Source organism: Bombina bombina, chromosome 7, assembly GCF_027579735.1.
Source record: "Bombina bombina isolate aBomBom1 chromosome 7, aBomBom1.pri, whole genome shotgun sequence".
Taxonomy (NCBI): domain Eukaryota; kingdom Metazoa; phylum Chordata; class Amphibia; order Anura; family Bombinatoridae; genus Bombina; species Bombina bombina.
The window spans coordinates 172081015-172105625 of NC_069505.1; the positions used below are offsets into that span (position 1 = coordinate 172081015).

Here is a 24611-nt window from a genome sequence, read left to right on the forward strand (position 1 = left end):
GATACTGATGGTGTTCCCTGTGAATGGGAACATGAAGGTATGCGTCCTTCAGGCCTATGTTCGTCATAAACTGACCTTCTTGTACCAAAAGAAGAATGGAACGAATAGTTTCCATCCTGAAGGACGGAACCCTGAGGAATTTGTTGAGACACTTTAGGTCTAGAATGGGCCGAAAAGTTCCCTCTTTTCCTTCTTCTACCCGAAGATGGAATTCTTCAGCCGCCGCTTGGATCAAGACTTCAGCAGGAGGATGGACGTCACTCTTCAGCCCCCGCTTGGGCTTGGATCAAGACTTCGGAGGCTCTTCTGGACTGATCGGGACCCGGTGTGGTGAAGACAAGGTAGGAAGATCTTCAGGGGCTTAGTGGTAGGTTTATTTAAGGGGGGTTTGGGTTAGATTAGGGGTATGTGGGTGGTGGGTTGTAATGTTGGGGGGGTATTGTATGGGGTTTTTTTACAGGCAAAAGAGCTGAATTCTTTGGGGCATGCCCCGCAAAGGGCCCTTTTCAGGGCTGGTAAGGTAAAAGAGCTTTTCTATTTTAATTTTAGAATAGGGTAGGGCATTTTGTTATTTTATTAGGGGGCTTAGAGTAGGTGTAATTAGTTTAAAATTGTTGTAATATTTTTCTAATGTTTGTAAATATTTTTTTATTTTTTGTACTTTAGTTAGTTTATTTCATTGTATTTATTTGTAGGTATTGTATTTAATTAATTTATTGATAGTGTAGTGTTAGGTTTAATTGTAGGTAATTGTAGGTATTTTATTTAATTTATTTATTGATAGTGTAGTGTTAGGTTTAATTGTAACTTAGGTTAGGATTTATTTTACAGGTAATTTTGAAATTATTTTAACTAGGTAACTATTAAATAGTTATTAACTATTTAATAGCTATTGTACCTGGTTAAAATAATTACAAAGTTGCCTGTAAAATAAATATTAATCCTAAAATAGCTACAATATAATTATAATTTATATTGCAGCTATATTAGGGTTTATTTTACAGGTAAGTATTTAGCTTTAAATAGGAATGATTTATTTAATAAGAGTTAATTTATTTTGTTAGATTTAAATTATATTTAAGTTAGGGGGTGTTAGTGTTAGACTTAGCTTTAGGGGTTAATACATTTATTAAAGTAGCGGTGAGGTCCGGTCGGCAGATTAGGGGTTAATTATTGTAGGTAGGTGGAGGCGACGTTGGGGGCGGCAGATTAGGGGTTAATAAATATAATATAGGGGTCGGCGGTGTTAGGGGCAGCAGATTAGGGGTACATAGGTATAATGTAGGTTGCGGCAGTGTACGGAGCGGCAGATTAGGGGTTAAAAAAATATGCAGGGGTCAGCGATAGCGGGGGCGGCAGATTAGGGGTTAATAAGTGTAAGGTTAGGGGTGTTTAGACTCGGGGTACATGTTAGAGTGTTAGGTGCAGACTTAGGAAGTGTTTCCCCATAGGAAACAATGGGGCTGCGTTAGGAGCTTAACGCTGCTTTTTTGCAGGTGTTAGGTTTTTTCCAGCTCAAACTGCCCCATTGTTTTCTATGGGGGAATTGTGCACGAGCACGTTTTTTAAGCTGGCCGCGTCCGTAAGCACCGCTGGTATCGAGAGTTGCAGTGGCGGTAAATTATGCTATACGCTCCCTTTTTGGAGCCTAACGCAGCCATTCTGTGAACTCTAAATACCAGCGGTATTTAAAAGGTGCGGGGAAAAAAAGCATGCGTTAGCTACGCGGGTCGTTACCGACAAAACTCTAAATCTAGGCGATTGTTTTTTGCCACCACTATTGTTTTTAATTGTTTTTTTTGTTTTTTAATTGTTTACTATCATTTTTAATCATGGATCCATGTGCTTCTCTGTATTATTAAATGTTAGATATACTTTTAAACCCTATTTTTAGAAGATTTTATGTACTATGTTTTAGCGAGCTACTATAGTAAACCTCTTTATATCCCAACATATATTTTTATGAACTTCCACTTTTCGAATTCTGTATTTCTGTGAGACATTTAAATATACTTCTCCTTTAGTACATTATTTATCTGCATTTCCCTTTTGGGTTGCTAGGGACCCTTTTTCTATAGGAGCCACAGGACCCAGTTTAGCGCTGTTAGATAAATGTTTCTGTTTAATCTGAAATGAGATCTGCCAGACCAGGTCCAAACAGAGTTTTTCCCTTGTAAGGTAAAGTCAAAAGCTTGGCCTTTAAAGAGACATCGGCTAACCAAGATTTTAACCAGAGAGCCCTGCAGGTTAGAACCGTGAAGCTAGACATCTTAGCTCCCAGACGAATCATCTGCATAATGGCAACACAGATAAAGGTATTTGCCAATTTGAGAGCTTTGATCCTATCTTGGATCTTCTCTACTGTAGTTTCCTGTGTAATAAGATCAGACAATGCATCGCACCAACAAAATGCAGCTCCCGTAACCGTATCAATATTTGCTGCTGGTTGCCACTGTAACCCTTGATGGATATACATTTTTTTAAAGAAAGCCTCTAGCTTCTTGTCTATTGGGTCCTTTAAAGAGCAACTATCCTCTATAGGAATGGTAGTTCTTTTGGCAAGAGTAGAAATAGCCCCTTCTACTTTACGAACAGTGCTTCAAGAGTCACGAATAGAGTCAGCAACAGGAAACATCTTCTTAAAAACAGGGGAAGGGGAAAAAAAGATACCCCTGGCTTTTCCTATTCCTGAGCAATCATTTCAGACATCTTCCTTGGGACAGGAAAAACTGCCTCAGAAGATGAGAAATCATAGACTCTATCCAATTTAGAAGACTTTGTGAGGTTGACAGCAACCGAAGGTTGAGAGTCGTCTAAAGTAGCAGGTATAGTGTTGGTCTTACAGCGCTAAAAAATGTGGACCTATAGCTCCTGTCTGGAGTGGGTCCCCAAATACCCACAATTGGAAAGATATACAGAATGTTAGTCAGAAAAGAGCGCCAATAAAGGCGAGGTCCGATAAGGTTGAGTGTGGATAATGTAACTAACGTTATAGTACTGAGATTCAGCTACAATTATGGTAATTGTGCTGTATCAATATATATACATAGATTGAAACATATGTGTGGCACAAGATTCTAAGGGTACATAAAAATATTTAATATTGAACATTAAACATGAGCATCATTAAAACAAATGTATTATTAACCTGAACGGCAGGAAATATTATATAAAACCATATAAAACAGAAACACACGTGTGTAGCTTATTCATTAAAGGTTGATAATGGTATATCATAAAATGGGTTGTCAAAGTGTGAACCTCATACTAAGATGAGCACTAGATGTTGGTAGTGCTAAAACGCCGGCAGTATTATATATAGAGAGTTGTGGCACATATATATACTGTCTCATGAACAATTAAAATACATAGACAGAAAAATAATAATAACAATTAACATAAGGTGGTGATATCCAAGTATCACTTGCAAAAAGTGAGAAATAAAAAATTGTGATTGACAATTCTCTTAATAAGTCCAAAAAAATGATAAAAATATATGTTAAACAATCCAATTTGTTGTGATCCAATGTGGTGATACAAACAAAACCAAAAGGTTCAAGAAATTCAAAAATTAATTAGTCCAAGTGTTCGAAAGTTCAAACCAAAGTGGTGATACACATAAGTCCAAAAAATCCACAAGTTAAATCCAAAAGTTAAATCAACTAGTGTGTACACAAACTAGTGAGAGTGATCACAGAAAAGTCATTGGTTAGCATCTGAAACGATTCTGGATGTGAAAAAAAGGGGTATACACAGTTGTATATAAAAGTTGTAGTCCCAAGTGAAAAGATGAAAAACTGAAAAACATATATATATGAAAAATAAAATAGAAATAAAAATAGCCAAAAATAGAAATAAAAATAATTCTGGGAAATCTTCAATACCCAGCAGCAGCTGCACAGGATCAGGAAGTAAATGGAAGGAGAAGGACCATCTCCTTCCATTTACTTCCTGATCCTGTGCAGCTGCTGCTGGGTATTGAAGATTTCCCAGAATTATTTTTATTTCTATTTTTGGCTATTTTTCTTTTTCTTTTTATTTCTATTTTATTTTTCATATATATATGTTTTTCAGTTTTTCATCTTTTCACTTGGGACTACAACTTTTATATACAACTGTGTATACCCCTTTTTTTCACATCCAGAATCGTTTCAGATGCTAACCAATGACTTTTCTGTGATCACTCTCACTAGTTTGTGTACACACTAGTTGATTTAACTTTTGGATTTAACTTGTGGATTTTTTGGACTTATGTGTATCACCACTTTGGTTTGAACTTTCGAACACTTGGACTAATTAATTTTTGAATTTCTTGAACCTTTTGGTTTTGTTTGTATCACCACATTGGATCACAACAAATTGGATTGTTTAACATATATTTTTATCATTTTTTTAGACTTATTAAGAGAATTGTCAATCACAATTTTTTATTTCTCACTTTTTGCAAGTGATACTTGGATATCACCACCTTATGTTAATTGTTATTATTATTTTTCTGTCTATGTATTTTAATTGTTCATGAGACAGTATATATATGTGCCACAACTCTCTATATATAATACTGCCGGCGTTTTAGCACTACCAACATCTAGTGCTCATCTTAGTATGAGGTTCACACTTTGACAACCCATTTTATGATATACCATTATCAACCTTTAGTGAATAAGCTACACACGTGTGTTTCTGTTTTATATGGTTTTATATAATATTTCCTGCCGTTCAGGTTAATAAAACATTTGTTTTAATGATGCTCATGTTTAATGTTCAATATTAAATATTTTTATGTACCCTTAGAATCTTGTGCCACACATATGTTTCAATCTATGTATATATATTGATAAAGCACAATTACCATAATTGTAGCTGAATCTCAGTACTATAACGTTAGTTACATTATCCACACTCAACCTTATCGGACCTCGCCTTTATTGGCGCTCTTTTCTGACTAACATTCTGTAAGTCGTCTAAAGTAGCTAGAACATCCTTCAATAGTAACCGGAGGTGTTTAAGCATAAATCTAAAATGAACCTCTTCAGATTCCGAAGATTTGTCTGCTAAAGTGTCAGAGTAAGAGATCTCACCTTCAAAAGCTACTGAAGTATTCTCCTCATCAGACATCTGAGCAATAGTGGCTAATGCAGCCCTAGAGTCAGAAACCTTAGTATCAGGCAAATGTTTAGATTTTCTATTATGCTTACCCAATGCAGGGAAAGCTGCCAAGAAAGCCTCAGTTACTACAGAAGAAACCTGAGTGGCAAAATCCCCAGGTAAGTAAACACCCCCAGGTGGATGAGAGGACACAGAAGGCACAGTATGAGAAACAACTAAGGCTTGGGACGTCTGAGGAGAAAGCTGAGGCATGTCACGCACAGCAGAATCCTGAGACACTTGGCTCAGAAGGGAGAATTTTTTCTTTGCATTTTAAAGTTTTTGCTAAACAGGATGAACAAAACTGCATAGGTAGGGCAATCTTGTTGACTAAACAAAGCAAACATCTATCCAGAGATAGATTGATCCTGATCTGTATCCATAGTCTAGAATAACGGTGTCACAAGCAATGTGCAAATATTCGGCTAGATTACGAGTTTTGAGTTAAGATGAAAAAGCAGCGTTAACAGGTCCTACGAGTCTTGCAGGTTTAGGGGCACCGCACATTTTTTTGGCCTTACCGCAAACCGACTTACGTAAAGTTTGTAAACCCTTTTTTCTATGGGACTTCCATAGCGCTAGTATTATGAGTCTGTACTGGGAGGAAAAAAGTGAGCGGTACAGCCTATACCGACAAGATCCGTAACGCATTCTAAAGACAGTACTTATGAGTTTTACACTACAACGCTGTAGCATAAACTCATAACTAAAGTGCTAAAAAGTACACTAACACCCAAAAACTACCTATTAACCCCTAAACCCAGGCCCTACCGCATAGCAAACACTATAATAAAATTTTTAACCCTTAATCTGCTGCTCCGGACATCGCCGCCACTAGAATAAACATATTAACCACTAAACCGCCGCACTCCCGCCTCGCAAACACTAGTTAAATATTATTAACCAATAATCTGCCGCCCCTAACATCGCCGCCACCTACATTATACTTATTAACCCATAATCTGCCGTCCCCAACATCGCCGCCACTATATTAAATGTATTAACCCCTAAATCTAACCCTAACACCCCCTAACTTAAAAATAATTTAAATAAATCTAAAGAAAATTACTATAATTAACTAAATTATTCCTATTTAAAACTAAATACTTACATATAAAATAAACCCTAAGCTAGCTACAATATAACTAATAGTTACATTGTATCTAGCTTAGGGTTTATTTTTATTTTACAGGCAAGTTTGTATTTATTTTAACTAGGTAGAATAGTTATTAACTATTTAATAACTACCTAGCTAAAATAAATACAAATCGACCTGTAAAATAAAGCCTAACCTAAGTTACACTAACACCTAACACTACACTACAATTAAATAAAATTAACTAAATTAAAAACAATTAAATAAATTAAATTAGCTAAATCACAAAAACAAACCAAACACTAAATTTTAGAAAATAAAAAACAAATTACAGATCTTTAAACTAATTACACCTAATCTAATAGCCCTATCAAAATGACCCCCCCCCCACCCCCCAAATAAAAAACCCTAGCCTAAACTAAACTATCAATAGCCCTTAAAAGGGCCTTTTGCGGGGCATTGCCCCAAAGTAATCAGCTCTTTTATCTGTAAAACAAAAATACAAACAACCCCCCAACAGTAAAACCCACCACCCACACAACCAACCCCCCCAAAAAAATACTAACTAAAAAAAACCTAAGCTCCCCATTGCCCTGAAAGGGGCATTTGGATGGGCATTGCTCTTAAAAGGGCATTTAGCTCTATTGCAGCCCAAAGCCCTAACCTAAAAAATAAACCCACCCATCACACCCTTAAAAAAACCTAACACTAATCCCCTGAAGATTGACTTACTGTTCTGAAGACCGGACATCCATCCTCAAGGAAGCGACAGAAGTCTTCATTCAACCGGGCTGAAGTCCTCAACGAAGCCGGGAGAAGTCTTCATCCAAGCCGGGCGAAGTGGTCCTCCAGACGGGCAGAAGTCTTCATCCAGACGGCATCTTCTATCTTCATCCATCCGACGCGGTGCGGGTCCATCTTCAAGATATCCAACGCGGAGCATCCTCTTCATCCGGAGTCTTCTTACTGAATGAAGGTTCCTTTAAATGACGTCATCCAAGATGGCGTCCCTTAGATTCCGATTGGCTGATAGAATTCTATCAGCCAATCGGAATTAAGGTAGCAAAAATCCTATTGGCTGATGCAATCAGCCAATAGGATTGAACTTGAATTCTATTGGCTGATTGGAACAGCCTATAGAATGTGAGCTCAATCGGACATATTTATTCTATCAGCCAATCGGAATCTAAAGGACGCCATCTTGGATGACGTCATTTAAAGGAACCTTCATTCAGTAAGAAGACTCCGGATGAAGAGGATGCTCCACGTCGGATGTCTTGAAGCTGGACCTGCTCCGCGTCAGATGGATGAAGATAGAAGATGCCGTCTGGATGAAGACTTCTGCCCGTCTGGAGGACCACTTCTCCCGGCTTGGTTGAGGACTTCGGCCCGGATGGATGAAGACTTCTGCCGCTTCCTTGAGGATGGATGTCTGGTCTTCAGAACAGTAAGTCGATCTTCAGGGGGTTAGTGTTAGTTTTTTTTAAGGGTGTATTGGGTGGGTTTATTTTTTAGGTTAGGGCTTTGGGCTGCAATAGAGCTAAATGCGCTTTTAAGGGTAATGCCCATCCAAATGCCCTTTTTCAGGGCAATAGGGAGCTTAGGTTTTTTTAGTTAGTATTTTATTTGGGGGTTGGTTGTGTGGGTGGTCGGTTTTACTGTTGGGAGGGTTGTAGTATATATTTTTTTACAGGTAAAAGAGCTGATTACTTTGGGGCAATGCCCCGCAAAAGGCCCTTTTAAGGGCTATTGATAGTTTAGGCTAAGGTTTTTTTATTTTGGGGGGCTTTTTTTATTTTGATAGGGCTATTAGATTAGGTGTAATTAGTTTAAAGATCTGTAAAAAATGTTTGTGATTTAGCTAATTTAAATGTATTTAATTGTTTTTAATTTAGTTAATTTATTTAATTGTAGTGTAGTGTTAGTGTAGCTTAGGTTAGGTTTTATTTTACAGGTCAATTTGTATTTATTTTAGCTAGGTAGTTATTAAATAGTTAATAACTATTTAATAACTATTCTACCTAGTTAAAATAAATACAAACTTGCCTGTAAAATAAAAATAAACCCTAAGATAGATACAATGTAACTATTAGTTATATTGTAGCTAGCTTAGGGTTTATTTTATAGGTAAGTATTTAGTTTTAAATAGGAATAATTTAGTTAATTATAGTAATTTTATTTAGATTTTTTAAAATTATATTTAAGTTAGGCGGTGTTAGGGTTAGACTTAGGTTTATGGGTTAATAAATTTAGAATAGTAGCGGCGACGTTGGGGGCGGCAGATTAGGGGTTAATAAGTGTAGGTAGGTTGCGGCAACATTGGGGGCGGCAGATTAGGGGTTAATAAATATAATGTAGGTGGCGGCGATGTTGGGGGCAGCAGATTAGGGGTTAATAAATATAATGCAGGTGGCAGCGGTGTCCGGAGTGGCAGATTAGAGGTTAATAAGAATAATGTAGGTGTCAGCGATGTTGGTGGCGGCAGATTAGGGGTTAATAAGTGTAAGATTAGGGGTGTTTAGTCGGGGTTCATGTTAGGGTGTTAGGTGTAAATATAACTTTAGTTTCCCCATAGGAATCAATGGGGCTGCGTTACTGAGATTTACACTGCTTTTTGGCAGGTGTTAGACTTTTTCTAAGCCGGCTCTCCCCACTGATGTCTATGGGGAAATAGTGCACGAGTACGTACGACCAGCTCACCGCTGACTTAAGCAGCACTGGTATTGGAGTGAAGTGTGGAGCAAAATTTTGCTCTACGCTCACTTTTTGTTTTTTTAACGCCGGGTTTGTAAAAACCCGTAATACCAGCACTGTAGGTAAGTGAGCGATGAGAAAAAACTGCTCGTTAGCACCGCATAGCTCCTAACGTAAAAATTGAATCTGGCCAATAGAATTTTAATTAAAAAATAAAAACTTTAATCCTTTAGAAAAGTATTACATTTTAATTAGTAAATATGAAATACTACATTCGATTTTAAGTTTAACTTAAAACTGCCTCAGATGCCGGAGAAAAAAATGCCAGAAAAAATGTCCCACTAGTAAGAGAAAAAGTGATTTCCTCCTCTGGGAATCCGGTAAGCTGATTAACAGAAGCCGCTTCAGAAAATGTCCAAGCAGCGTCAAAGACGGCTGCACTAACTCTGTAACTGCTCCATAAAACTGTGACACATAAATTTACACTGCTCTAAAAAGAGTGCGAAAAACTGCAGTTTAAAAAACGGCTAAGGTATTAAGACCGTTAAACTGAATATATGTTAATCTGGTAGCACAATAATGTCAAATAAAAATGTAAGCCTCTAACCTGGAAGCATAATTAAATGGGAGGTAACCAAGAAAGAACTATTTTACTGTTAACCCCTAAACTCCCCTGGCCAAGTGAAACTCCTCATATGAACTGACCTTACTCATACTAAAATTGGAATGACGTTGTGGACTCTCCATGTCATAGGAAAGAAATATATATTTTTTAAATAAAAAAAACATTTTGAATAGTCACTGATTTGCAAAACTACTTAAAATCTCTGTTGAGTGTGTTTATCTTATCTTTCTTAATTGTGGCCAATTAGTAAGAGCTGTACAAGAGTTTGTTTACTGCTCTAAGCAATCACTGTCTAATATTTAGCTGAATCATGCATTTTTGAAGTAAACCTATGTTACAGAATTTGCTTTTCAACCTCTCATAGGAGAATGTGACGGACAAGGGACAGTCTACTCCAAAAGTTTTATTGTTTAAAAAGATAGATAATCCCTTTATTACACATTCCCCAATTTTGCATAACCAACATGTTTATATTAATATACTTTTTACCTCTGTGATTACTTTGTATCCAAGCTTCTGCAAACTGCCCCCTTATCTCAGTTCTTTTGACAGACTTGCATTTTAGCCAGTCAGGACTGACTCATAAATAACTCCACTGGAGAGAGCATCAAATTATCTATATGGCACACATGAACTAGCACTGTCTAACAGTGAAAAACTTTGCTGCATTATCTGTTGGCGCTCTACAAATACCTGATAATAATAATAAAAAGTACACTGAGATAAGAGACCCCCGTCAAAGGTTTAGCAATCAATTTGCGCCTACCGAGATTTAGCTTTCAAAGAATACAAAGAGAACAAAGCAATATTGATGATAAAAGTATATTGGAAAGTTGTTTAAAATGACATGCCCTATCTGAATCATGAAAGTTTATTTTTGACTAGACTGTCCCTTTAACATTTTGTTTGCTGCATATGATTTTCAAAAGCCATACTCACTGTCTCTCTCTCTATTTATTTATACACACATACATAATTGCATGGTTTACAGTATTATATTTTTTGCATAATTAAAATGAAAGTTTTTTTCCATAATGATGTTTTAGTAAATTGAACTTTTTGTTATATCTATATGCATAACGTTATAACATCGTGGGGGGCGCTTCTATACTTAGATGAATGAATACAGCCCCTTGGTTTCTTACACAAACACACCCACTGAGTGCTGGGAGAAGGTGACGTTACTCCAGATGTTGTCACTGACGGCTGCGGCCTAACACTCTGTCCTAGGCCTATGTTACCAGAAGGGGGAGATGGAGGAGGTGCCATACTCGATGCATCCTGGGAAATAAACCAACATGGGGAGCAGCTCCAGGCTTAGCATGCCCTGCTATTCCAGGGAGTAAGAGCCTGAGGTATCCCCCGTCGCCGCCATAATACAGCCTACTGCGTCGTCACTTTCGCTAACCGGGGACTACTATGTGAGCGGTTGAACGGTCTGCATTGGAGGAACAGCAGCCTCTTCATGATGGACAGGAATTACCCGACTCCCACCTTTACGGACCCGTTGGCTCCTACATCTCCAGCCGCCTGGGCCTATGAGCGGAGCGCGGCCGGAATCAAGCCCAGGTAAGGCGTGGTCTCTATTGGGGGAGGTGCTTTAGGAAAGTCTGGGGATGTATGGCCTTTATGATTTATTTTATTGTATAATGACCAGGGCTTCCCCCACCTTAGTGTACACAAACCACAACAGGTCTGACATTACACACAGGCTTCCAAAACCAGATAGGGAGGGGCTCCCGGAGCGGTGCACGGGGATAGCAGCCAGCAAAGGCCGAGGAGGCAGCATGAGCTGCAGGCCGCATGAGACTGGCAACCTCTCCCCAACACTCGATCCGTGTTTATAACGTTGCGGTGAAAAGGGGCTGACATATGTCTGGGTCCTGACACTGTCACACTTACTGGTGATTACGGAAGGCATCTGTTTTACTTTCCCACTCTATACCCTGGTGATCATCCGTCTGATTATAAAACAATTGACAGCTTTACTGTGCCTGACAGCTCTGCAGCACCACAGGTTGCTATCAGCAGAACTTCATTTTTTATTTCTCTCTTCCTTAAACTCCATTTTATACAGTAGATAAAAATAAAGATCTTTCATTTATAAACAAAGTAGTTTATTTTGGTGTTGGCATTTTAGTTGCTTTTGCGGTATCTGGTTTCACCTCCAGTATAAACAGTACAGAGCAAAAGTTACTGGGGAGCACATGTTTATAAAGCATGAAGTGAAGTGCATTCTTTTTACTGTGCAAGGTAATGGATGCATTTGCAGTTTTGCCCTGTTTACCTTTGTTCACAACATATGTATAATACATGGTGTGTGTATATATTGTCAGAATGGATGGGCCTTCATATATATAAATATTTTATAATGGGAAAGAATAGAATACTAGGTTTTACAGTTATGACTTTTTTTCCTGTCATATTAGAAACCATTTTGTTTTCTTTCATGATTCAGATAGAGCATGCTATTTTAAACAACTTTCTTACATTTTTTCCTGTTATCAATTTGTCTTTGTTTCCTTGGTATATTTTGCTGAAAAGCAGGGATTTATGCTTAGGAGCTGGTGTTCTGTTGGATTCTGCGACCCTTCAGAATTTGCGACCACATGTGCAGATGACGGAATCTCTTTCCGGACATATATTTGCGCATATGTCACCGTTTGCAAAATTCAACAGAACACCGACCATCGGATTTTGCAACCACAAAGTATGCATGTGTTTGCTTAGTTCAGCATTTATGAACATCAGATTTTGTAGCCACTGCGCATTATGGTCTTCAGAAGTCTGATGCCTTTAGGGTGAGGGGTGGAAGTGTGTTTTGTTTACAAAAATGTTAAAAAAAAAAAAAAAAAAAGTGTCTCTAGCCTCTGGGAGGTAGCTTGGAAAGTCCCTGTTGGGTTAGTTTTACCCGACCTTGGCCACTGCTTGCCAGATATTGCACCATATTCGTTTACTTACAATTCCTCCTAATTTCCAACAAGACACTTTCGCCCCTCACCCTAAATACATCATATTTCTAAAGACCGCAATGCGCACACATGTGCAATGTAAGTGGTTGCAAAATCTGATGTTTCTAAATGCTGACATTGGCAAACGAATGCGTTCGATGATATGTGTTTGTACGCAAAAATACATCCAAAATGCGATTTTGGCACTTCTGTGCATGTGCAGATGGCATGGTCGCCGAATCCAATTGAACACCGTCCCATTTCTAGAGCACTATGTGGCAGCAGTTTAGCAAGAATGTTACCATTTGCAAGAGAACTAGATGACAGCACTATTTCCTGCCATGGAGTGCTCCAGATGCCTACCTAGATATCTCCAACACAGAATACCATGGGAACAAAGCACATTTTATAATACCAGTATATTGGAAACTTTTTTTTTTTTTTATTGTATGCTCTGTCTGTATCATAAAAGAAAATGTTTGCGTTTCACAAAAAAAAAATATATATATATATATATATATATATATATATATATATATATATATATATATATATATATATATATATATATATATATATATATATATATATTTATATTTATCACTGAACGTTATTCATTTGTGGGGGAGGCTTATTGATCAGGAATGTCATTTCTATAGTTGGCTCCTGTACACAGAAGTAGCAGTTTTAGTTCACTCATTTTTATTGTTACTTTAATATATAATTTTGCATATAATAACGCAATGTATATTGACAACCAAGATGGAAAATTTTAAAATAATTTCTTCACTTAGAGCACTCAACTTTTACTCAAGATTGCAAAGGGAAATTTAGTTTTCTTCCCTGTTTTGTAAATGTCATTCTTTTTATAAAAAGGGCATATAACTTTTTTTTTTTATTAAAAAAATGTACACTTTGTATATATTATTAAAAACAATACAATATACATTATTTTACCTATTCTTATCTCAGTGTATTTTGACAGTTTTTCACATGTAGACAACGCTGGTTAATGTGTGGCATATAGATAGCATTGTGCTCACTCCTGTGGAGTTATGCACTGGCTAAAATGTAAGTCTGTCAAAAGAACTGAAATAAAGGGGCAGTCTGCAGAGGCTTAGATACAAGGTAATCACAGAGGTAAAAAGTATATTAAAGGGACACTGAACCCAAATTTTTCTTTTGTTATTCAGATGGAGCATGACATTTTAAGCATCTTTCTAATTTACTCCTATTAAATTTTCTTCATTCTCTTGGTATCTTTATTTGAAATGCAAGAATGTAAGTTTAGATACCGGTCCATTTTTGGTGAACAACCTGGGTTGTTCTTGCTGATTGGTGGATAAATTCATCTACCAATAAAGTTCTGTCCAGAGTACTAAACCAAAAAAAGCTTAGATGCCTTCTTTTTCAAATAGATAGCAAGAGAACGAAGCAAAATTTATAATAGGACTAAATTAGAAAGTTGCTTAAAATTGCCTGCTCTATCTGAATCGCGAAAGAAAAAAATTGGGTTCAGTGTCCCTTTAATATAGCAGTGTTGGTTATGCAAAACTAGGGAATGGGTAATAAAGGGATTATCTATCTCTTTAAACAATACAAATCCCGGAGTATACTCTTTTAATTGAAGTTATGGTAGTTTGCAGTGCACATGCTTTTAGCAAAAAGCTAAAATATAATTTTCAGAAGAAAGTTACTAGTCCACTCAATAGTAAATATAGGAAAAGGCAGAATTTCTCAAGTTATGCAAAAGTAGGACTTTCCGGTACTGCTTGTGACCGTAAACCTTTGAATTTGTATATATTTGAGAATATGCATTATTATCATTGTGATTTACTCTATTGGTCAAGTAGTGTTCAAAGTGGGATTCTTTCCTCCAATAGATGTAGCTGATTTAAAGTCTTTCCTTATTTGCTTGGCCATAAAGTTTAGAATGTTTATTTTAATTTAGGTTTTGAAATAACTTGAGAGATTGAATGCAACAAACTGCTACTTGTTTGCTTTTTGTGTGTCCATCATTTATACCGAAGTTGTATCTTTTTATATATATATATATTATTTATTTATTTTTTTTACTTAAAGTGAAGGTAAAGTTTTCAAAGTTGGAACACATTAAAGCATTTGTTAATCATTACATAAGCTAATCGCTAACTTTTTTCTCTATATCATTTATACTTTGCAAAATATAAAGATTTATAATTCCACACCGTTTCCATTATTGACTCCTCCCAAACCTTATTTTCTGCTTTTCTGTTCTTTGACGTATAGAGCGGTCCCACCCGCTCTATATGTCTCTCTAAAGCGCGTTCACGACATCCCTCTCTACTGTGCATGCGCTTACCGGCGAACCCGTTCTGAATTGCGAATGCATTAAATGACTGGAAACATAGTACAGTATTTGTAACTAATAACTGTTTGCTTGTTAAAAGTAATTTCATCATCGCTTGTCAAAATTGTAGACGTCTGTAGGAAGCCTAATATGTATTATGTTAATTTCCACATAATAACATTACGCATTGGCGAATCCGGAGTGCGCGTGGATTGCGAGATGAGCAAAAAAAAATTAGCGCATGCGCAGATCATAAAGGAGGCAGATGACGTTGATTGACGGCCGGCTAACGGCCAGATTATCAATAGGCTAATATAAAAACGTGATCCACACAGGAAAAAAAAAATAACATTCGGGTTGAATTTGCGGACCGTCAAACAGTGAGTAAAAACAGGTATAACTTTATTTACACTCAGAATTTAAAAAATGATGAATGAAAGTCATATTCATTTTGAGGAAAGCATAATATTCTGCATCGAGATGAAGGTAACTTTACTGTTACTTTAACTATGGACTGATTTATTTACATGAAAGGGACACTAAAGTCAAAACTATACTTCAATGAATTGGATCGGGCATTATATTTTAAACAACTTTCCAGATTATGCTTGTTAACAATTTTGCATAGTTCTCTTGGTATCCTTTCTTAAAAAGTAGCCATAAGTGAGCTCAGGAGCATGCATGTGTCTATCTAGCCATTTGTCAGCAGTGTTTGCCACACTGTTTTATGCAATGCTATACATAGTTGCAAGCTCTGCTGCCATAGAGTGTCTGTAGCAGTCTATGGCAGCAGTTTTTGTATGTATAACATTGAACATTGCTGCAAAAACTGCTGCCAGATAGCTAAAGACACATTCACATTCGAAAGTTGTTTAAAATATTATAGTCTATCCTATTCATTTAAAGGGACACAACCCAAATTTTTTCTTTCGTGATTCATAGAGCATGCAATTTTAAGCAACTTTCTAATTTACTCCTATTATCAAATTTTCTTCATTCTCTTGGTATGTTTATTTGAAAAGCAAGAATGTAAGTTTAGATGCCGGCCCATTTTTGGTGAACAACCTGGGTTGTCCTTGCTGATTGGACAGCACCAATAAACAAGTGCTGTCCATGGTCCTGAACCAAAAAATTGCTTGCTCCTTAGCTAAGAGGCCTTCTTTTTCAAATATAGATAGCAAGAGAACGAAGACAAATTGATAATAGGAGTAAATTAGAAAGTTGCTTAAAATTGCATGCTTTATCTGAATCATGAAAGAAAAATTTTGGGTTTAGTGTCCCTTTAAGTTTAGTTTTGACTCTACCATCCCTTTAATTAAAATACACAAGGGTTTGTCTAAAAGTGTTCAGAACATTTAAGTTTATTATTAATATTTCCTCCTATTTTTTTTTTGTCACAGCCATTGTGCATAAATACAGTAATCAAAAGACAATGCCTTTATTTTGTAGACAGTGACAGTAAAAATAGCAGCTCTCTGGCAATGTTGCCCCAGAGTTCAAGAGTTCAGACAAGTCCCGCAGGATTTGAGCAAGTTCCTTTCCAACACCAGCTAAAGGACTGATTCTAATAAAATGTTAGTGTGCCCTGACGGTGTGATCAGATGTGTTAAGGAATTTAAAAAAAAAAAATATTTTGGTTCTGAAACAGCATTATTCACATGTGGCAGAGATGTTAATCAGTGGGTGTAATTGCAATAATTAGTTTTGACAACCGCGTTTATAACAAGTCTGCATTTTGTTTGTAAGAATGTAGCTTTGTTCTTTAACAGTTAATTTTTTTATTTATATTTTTTTTACTTACTTTTGAAGGTGTCTTTTATAGAGGAACAGCAAAATAATGACCAATACATGTGTGCTATGGTAGCTTATCAGTTAGAACTGAGAATAATATAGCTTTATATCTGTAGGGCAGTCCATGAGCTGACAGATCCTACCAGATGTGATGTTCAAATATTTTTTTTAATTTCTTTTGTCTCCTTATGTTTTGGATTATTCCTTTAAATTAATTTTAATCTTTATGATATATATATATATATATATATATATATATATATATATATATATATATATATATATTCCCCCTTTTAATTGCAATTATTATTATTATTATTATGGAATTCTACATAATACTTTTGAAAGGACTTTATAAATACATAAAATATCGGATGGATCATGGCCTGGCCCTCCTTTACATATTAGCCATGGTAAACAGAAGTGCGAGTCTAGCACTTCTAGGCCCAGAGGCAGAACTTTTCTTTACTTTCTGCGATGAGATTTTTTTAGCAAAAAATTTTCTGCAGGTCATTTTTAAATAAAATACAATTTTAAATTAGACAGTTACACTAAGGCACCAGTTCAATTCCAATTTGTTGGTTAACTGAAGAATAAAGCAATTTTGAATGATTTATATATAGTGCAGTAGTTGAAAATTGCGCTGCAAATTAGCTGCATACAAGAAAAGAAATTTTAATAAATCTGTTTCCTTTTCTCTTGGTCTAACATAGAAATGTAGTAATAAAAAGATGCAGTGCTCTTACATTTAGAATAAACAGACTGGGAAATATCTGAGAGCCAGTCAACAAGCAATGTGCTGCTGCTTTGCAGTGCTACTGCATATTTGACTGCTCACTTCAAACAGCACTTTGCCCTGGATGCACTGTGTTAAGGAAAATTGACACAGTGCAGCCAGAGCACAGCTCTGTTTGAAGAGAACTGTCTAATGTGGAGCAGCACTACAAAGTTAAAGCGCTAACAGTTCCTGCATGTGTCCTGTTTTTTCTGCAGACATGCTGCATTTTCTGCAATGACATCTCACATCACTGTATGTTCTGCCTTGGGGCTTCTAGGTTAAAATTTCCAGCTTACAATGTCTGTCTCTCAGGACCGATTTATCAAAAATTCACCAGCATGGAGAGGGATCACGCAAAACATTTTTTTTAGCATTGTATTATAGTTTGTGTGTCACCTCCTTCTTTCAAGATAAAATATGTCTTTCTAAAATTCTTTGAGGGACCTCACAGTAATATCAAGGCTTCTTACATAATGTTGCCAGACCAGATAGCTTTAGAGAATTGGGCTCTCAGGGTGTTTCTTTCAGTTTAGTTCAACTTTACTGACATGATATGTTATAAATCAGTGTTTCCAAATTATTTTGTTTAGGGATTATGGGTCTGATGATCTAAAGCTCTAAGCTCTGGTGAGATTATCTAAGAAGTCTCGTGAGTGCTACACGGTCACTCAATTTTAGAGAGGCAAATTTTTGCTTGTGCACTGTTTATCTAGGGCTCTTGATGTGAGGGACAAACACATACATTGAAACATAATGCTCAAAAAAAGCCCCCAAAGATTTTGCGTTCTCCATGCCTGCAAATTTTTGATAATCATGCCCTATGTGATAATGTAGGGACGTTCCCGTCTATTAGGCTTAAAGTGTATAAGGAGATTTCCTTTCTTAAAAGGATATTAAACTGTTGGACAACTCTACAACACTATATTTACTACTATGTTTCATCCTGTAAATCACGAGTATCCACAGCACTATGCAAATTCACAACAATTTTTATTGGAACAATAGGGTCCTGGTGATAACTGCCGATGTTTCGGATTTTTTTTTTTTTTTTTTTATATAAACAGTTTTTTATTGAGGTTGTTATGTGATACAACATTAAAGGAAATACAGAGTTTGTCAGACTTATAATAAAGAAATGTACATTGACTTCTCAGATAAGAATATTAATGCTCACAGGTAAATATGTTTCGCTAATAACAGTATAACAGACCTAAGGATAGGAGACCTAAAGAGGTCTAGGCCAAGTAATAAATAACTAGTATATATTTGCACATGTATACTTCACAAGATCCATAGGTCTCAAGAACACAAAGAGCAGTAAAGCAAGAATAATTACCTATGCATGAAAAGTGTAAAACCAGACATTCTTTATAACAATAAATATCTAAAATAGAAGCGAGAATAATAAAAGAACTGAACAAACATAAATGGAACCTCGTTTTTCTTTTAGTATATAAATGCGAAGTAACTGCTATGTTGGTCACTCTTGGGCCAAATGTATCGTAATTGCTGTATCAAATGGCAGTACCTTCGGACTATTGTTGTATAAGATATTAGGGAAAGGGGTGCAGTGGGCAAGAGCCACTTGTATAATAAAAGGGGAAAAGAGGGGGACGTGTCCAGGGAGTGTAAGGCAAAAGCAGTGTACCAGCTACATGGTTGATAAACAGTGAAATTAGTCCACTTCCAATGATGTACATAGGATAGATGTAAGCCTGAGAGCGGGACAGTTACTCACATACATACAGACAAGAGAATACATATACACCTATACATAATGACACAATAGCGAAAGGCTGCCCCTATAATAAGGAGTGTTAGTATTCAGCTTAACAGGGTTATCATTTAGATGAGATGTAGTTAACAGGGTATACTAATGCAGTTATCTTTGTTCCCTCTTACTGAGTAGTGTTATAGGTAATATATATATGTATTATAAAAAGGGATATCACAGTAGTGGGAACCCTTAGGTTGACGGAAGTGTCTTGACAATTTTGGGATATTATATAACCCTGTTTGTGAAATGTTCAGTGCTCCAAAAGTGACACAAGGTGACTATGAAGGGGAAAGGGAGAAGGAAAATTTGCTATAGTATATGGGGGTTTCTGACCTAAAAGGTATCCCTACTGTTGTTCATAGAAGCAGTTCGTCATTGAATGGTCTGTGGTCATCATATGTGATGAGTAAGTATGAGAATATCTGCAATAAAACTATGCAAGAAGGGTATGAGAGTGCAAAAGCATACTAAGTTGTTTAGTAGAGAGACAGATACAGCTCGATAAAATAATATAACCAAATCAATATGTTAGGTCTCTTCAGATCTAGCCCCTCTTTTAAAACATAACTAAATTGTAACTTGTGAGTTGAATCGAGTAGTAGATATCTATCAACAGTTCTATGAGTGTGTACATAATATAAAATCATCTTATACTATAGGTTAGGGCTATATATCCTTCCTGAGTAGTAGGCGCTGGGTAACAGATTGATCCATATGGGAAATAATGCAAATACCTTATACGCACTGTATTATCTAAATTGCATAGAATGTTTGAGAAGTATTATTCAGGCCTGTATAAACCTTATGACAAAAACATATGTCCGTATTCACAAGCCCTATAATTATTTTAATCATGTTTTGTGGGTGTGTAAAATTGCCTCAGAAGTGGGTTTCTATAATAGGCACCATGTAGAAATCTGCGGCTTAAGACAGTTAAGAAGGCAAGTGAGGAACCTCATAAAACAAACTAGCACACTATAACATCTCAAGGAGCCTAGTATCTATACATAGTAAAGGTGTAACTACCTAAATTATAAGGGCTTAGAAGAGATATGATGGGCTATATTACTTAATTGGCCATGAGAGTGATCAAAAACCCTCCCTGTATTACATCTGGACAATATGGCTCTATGAGGTATCTGTAGAGCACACTAAAACATCTATAGTTAACCAATATATAGACACCTATATACCTGTAACCTGTCTATTCATACGGGGGATCCTAATCCCACACGTTTCAGATTGAGTCTAGAAATGAGAATCTGGTATCTACTAGGTTAGCTGGTAAAAATTGCTAGTGTTAAGGACTAGCTATTAAAGGATATGCAGTAGTAGAAGGCAAGATTATTGTGTGCTTCTGAGGGAAGAAGTAACATGGATATATATATATATATATATATATATATATATATATATATATATATATATATATATATATATATATATATATATATATAAACACATGTATACACATACCCATACATACACATACATACATACACACCAATACACACACTAACATATATAGACACGGTTAGTACACTTGGGTTGCTGTAGCTGGTAGATAAAGGAATAGGGAGTTGCTCTTACATGAAGCTGGAGAGTAGGGTACAAATGTTAAACTTAGCTAGGATAAATAACCTATAGGCTTGAATAACTAGAGTTACCATGTTGGCTCTATACATTTAACGTCTCATATTGTTTAGTAGTGTGAATGTGGATTACAAAAGAATATGAAGAGCCATACACTAGAAGTTGGCAATACCTTGGGAATAAGATGATAAAAATTCAAGTGTCTCATGGGTATGTATTGTGTGATGCAGTGATAAATTAGCCTCCCAAATTTGTCTATTATGTACACATTAAACATTAAACAGGGGTTTTTTCTTAATAGAGGTGAGCACCTGGTTAGGAACATTACAACAAAAATAATCCCATGGTAGATAAATGCAAAGGTGTTCAACACTGACACACATGAAATAGTGTGTAACATCAGAAAAGTCTGTTTAGAAAAGTTAAACAGGAAACAGTTATCTGCTCCGTTACTCTCAGTTAAGAAAAGGGAAGGACGTATTTAAGGTCCTGCAAATCAAGCAAGTTAAATAACAGAGAAACCCACTAAATAAAAAACTGGAATAGAATGAAAATCAGGGTTGGGGTGGGCATATAGTCACGATGGAGCTATCATACCGGGGTATCAGTCCAATAGTGCGAATAAGTTTAGCCCACTCCTCTCTTCCTAAACCCCCAGGTCTCAGCCGGAGTAGCGAGATTGTATCTTCTGGATCCAACATGTAAGCTTTGGTGTTGATGCCGACTACACACCTCCGTGTTGCGAGTCGGAACTATCAGGGTGCCTGTATATCCGTGATTGCTAGCAGACCACCAGTGAGCTGTTTCTTTGTCCTCTCGGAAAGCAAAGGGGTCTCCGATATCTCCAAGCGGGACAGCTGCATCACCCCTCAATGAGACTGAAGGCACCATCATCTTATGCGCCTCCGGTAAATTTAAAGCAGGCCGCCTCGTGTTGCCAGTCGACTCACATTGCCGTGTTTTGCTGGGGCTATCTTGTGCGGTCGATAGCAGCCTCTTAGCGCTCAGCTCTACACACTGGATTGATCGAGCAGCACTTTTCTTGTCTAGGTCGTTCGTGTCAGCGGCGGGTATTAGGTCAATCGGCTTGCATAGGGATCTACACTGGCCCCTCAGGTCCTCAAACTGTCGATCCATTCGTGTCTCAAATGCCGCAAGATGGGACCTTAGGATTACCCAAAGCGCCTGCATGGATGTAGAGTGGGTGAGTGCAGCCGCCTCAGAGAGACTGCAGCGCCTTAGTTCTTAGTAGAGAAAGTTGTGGCTCCTCAGTAGTACGCCAGAAAAGGCCTCACCCGGTGGAAAGTTCAGATATCCGAAATAGACTTAAGAGGCAGTATAATCAGCTGCTCTGTCATCCATGTTAGGAGTCTTGAAATATCAGATTTAATGATTAACGATCAATCTCTAGTAAATAATGGTTAATTTAGGTAGTATAAGCTGGAGCTTCTAAAAGTGCGACTGCACGCCATTTTAGCTTGGACACGCCCCGATGTTTCGGGTTTTAATTACCCTTAACCATGCCAGCATGATTTAAGAGTAATTAAAATCTTAAAAGTCGCTAGTTGTCACCAGGACCGTATTGTTCCAATAAAAATGTTGTGAATTTGCATGGTGCTATAGATACACCTGATTTATGAACTATTATTTGGGTTTATACAGTGACACTTTTACTACTTTGTACATGCAGTATGGAGGCAGTGCTTGACGAATATGTTCAAAAATTAGGAGCCAGTAAGACTATTTAGGAGCCAGGCATATTTTTAGGAGCCAGACAGTTGGATTTGTATATAGACATATGGAGAATAACCCACAAAGTTAGGAGCCAGGTTTAATATTCTAGGAGCCAGTGGCTCCCAGGCTCCTGGGTTTGTCGAGCCCTCGTATGGAGGTGATAGTGAGTGCTAACCTTTCTTCATATTAAATGGACAGTGTACCCAAAAACTTTCTACCCCTTTAATTTCTTCCCAATGATCCATTTTACCTGCTGGAGTGTATTCAATTGTTGAAAGTCAATCCTAGCAGTTGTGAAATGCTAGGATTGACCATTGAAACAAATAAAGGGAACTTTCATTCATGAAGTTTAAACTACTTCATGCTGAAAGCTCCTTTTTGTTTCAAGCGTTGCCGCACTGAGCTGCTCAGACAGCCCATGGCAGAATTCTATTTTGCTGTGAGGTGACGTTTCTATCTCTTAGCAAATAGCATTCGGGAAATCCGGCGCCACAGGGGAGACCAGCTAAATTTCCCCCACGGCTATTGGCTAAGAGGTGAAAACGTCACCTCTAAAGCAAAACAGCTCAGTGCAGCAACGCTTGAAACAAATAAAGGAGCTTTAAGCATGAAGTATTTTGATAGGCTATGGTTTCAAAGAGCAAATGCAGCTATTTATTTTGCAAAAAAGAAGCATAAATCATGTGTTTTATATGCTGCAGCTGGTAGAACAAGTCATGGGGAACACATTCACAGAAAAACAATTTTACAGTGAACCATCCCTTTAAGTGTTTTCCAACTGTGCCTGCAGCTCTCTTTAAAGCCATTCTCTTATTTTAACCCCTTATAAGTGTCGGTTGGTGAAGCTGCACATTTTGTGTACAAGGTGCCACCATCACCAGTGCTCTCCACAGAAAATGTTGCCAGGCGGTGGTATTATGAAGTAGCCTGAGAGGGGCAGTTTAATACTTTGTCAAATTATAATGTGCTATCCAAGGCACAAATTAATAGCATAATTTAACAAATGTATTTAATGATCTGTGCAATAACCATTGGAAAATGTAATATTGGCTTAAATTGTAGCTGGGTTGTCAGTAAAATCAGCCGTGTGGTGCACCTAATTAAAATGGTCCTGGGGAGAGAACTAATTGTACTGTGTGGCAGAAGAGGTGCTCAGTCACAGATCTTTGAGTTAACGTCCATGGTACATAGTGGTATCTGCACATTTTTTAGGTGGCTGCATTACTCTATATTCCACATGTGGCCTTTTTAATACCTTTTTATATAACTATTTGTGTGTATAAAAACTACATCACAAATTTGTAAACGTTCACCACTTTCACAGAGAGGAAGAATATCTAAGCGCCGAAATGATGATCTGCATTTTCATACTGCATGCCACCAACTGGCACCTGTAAAGGGTTCAATTTAGAGTCTTCGAAGAGCACTGCGGGCACAGGAGACAAATCAGTAGCATGAGGTGTAGTAACTTTTGTTGTGTCCTGAACTTTAATGTCCCTTTAATCTGAGTAATACTGTGGTCTCCTATTCTCCAATAATTATACACTTTTTTTTCTTATCAATAAAGCGAAACATGGGCATCTTAGTTGATATTTTTTTGAAGTAATCTTCTCTTGCATTGATGTATTTTGTGCATTGCAGCTGAAATGGTTTTATCTTTTACTACTTGCAGTAACATTATTGGCATATCCTGCCTCTTTTTTTGTTTGCCATGCTTTTTTCAAATTCTCCCGGTCTCTGTAGATTGTGTGCACATGTACTCTTTATTAGCTGGTTTTTACCCTACGATTTTTATTCACATTCTTTTTTGGGTTTAAGATGAGTTTTTTTTTTTTTTTTCTTATGGTAAAGTACAAACTCCATGCTTTCTCCTATGGCTTACTTATGGCCAGGTTAAAACTTCCTGATGGGCTGATAATTTTGCCAAGGTATTTATATCTTCCATTTCTGGCAAAACACTGTTTAGTTGGAGCTTTAACATTTTTAAAGTTTTTCTTGGGTCTTCTCTGGAACACCATGACTTTTTTGTTTTATCTACGCATGCAGCTGTAGTTTTCCAGGCTTATAAGGTTGCCTTTGCTTCGTGATAAGAGAA

General features: G+C 36.9%; 1 protein-coding gene across 1 annotated transcript in view; it reads left to right on the forward strand.

The window, feature by feature from the left end:
• The first annotated feature begins 10740 nt into the window (after positions 1-10740).
• Positions 10741-24611, forward strand: part of QSER1 (glutamine and serine rich 1) — a 368580-nt gene continuing 354709 nt past the window's right edge. Inside the window, exon 1 of the mRNA XM_053720408.1 lies at positions 10741-11132. Coding sequence (XP_053576383.1) covers positions 11029-11132 — 104 coding nt within the window. The 5' untranslated portion in view covers positions 10741-11028. The remainder of the gene's footprint in view (positions 11133-24611) is intronic.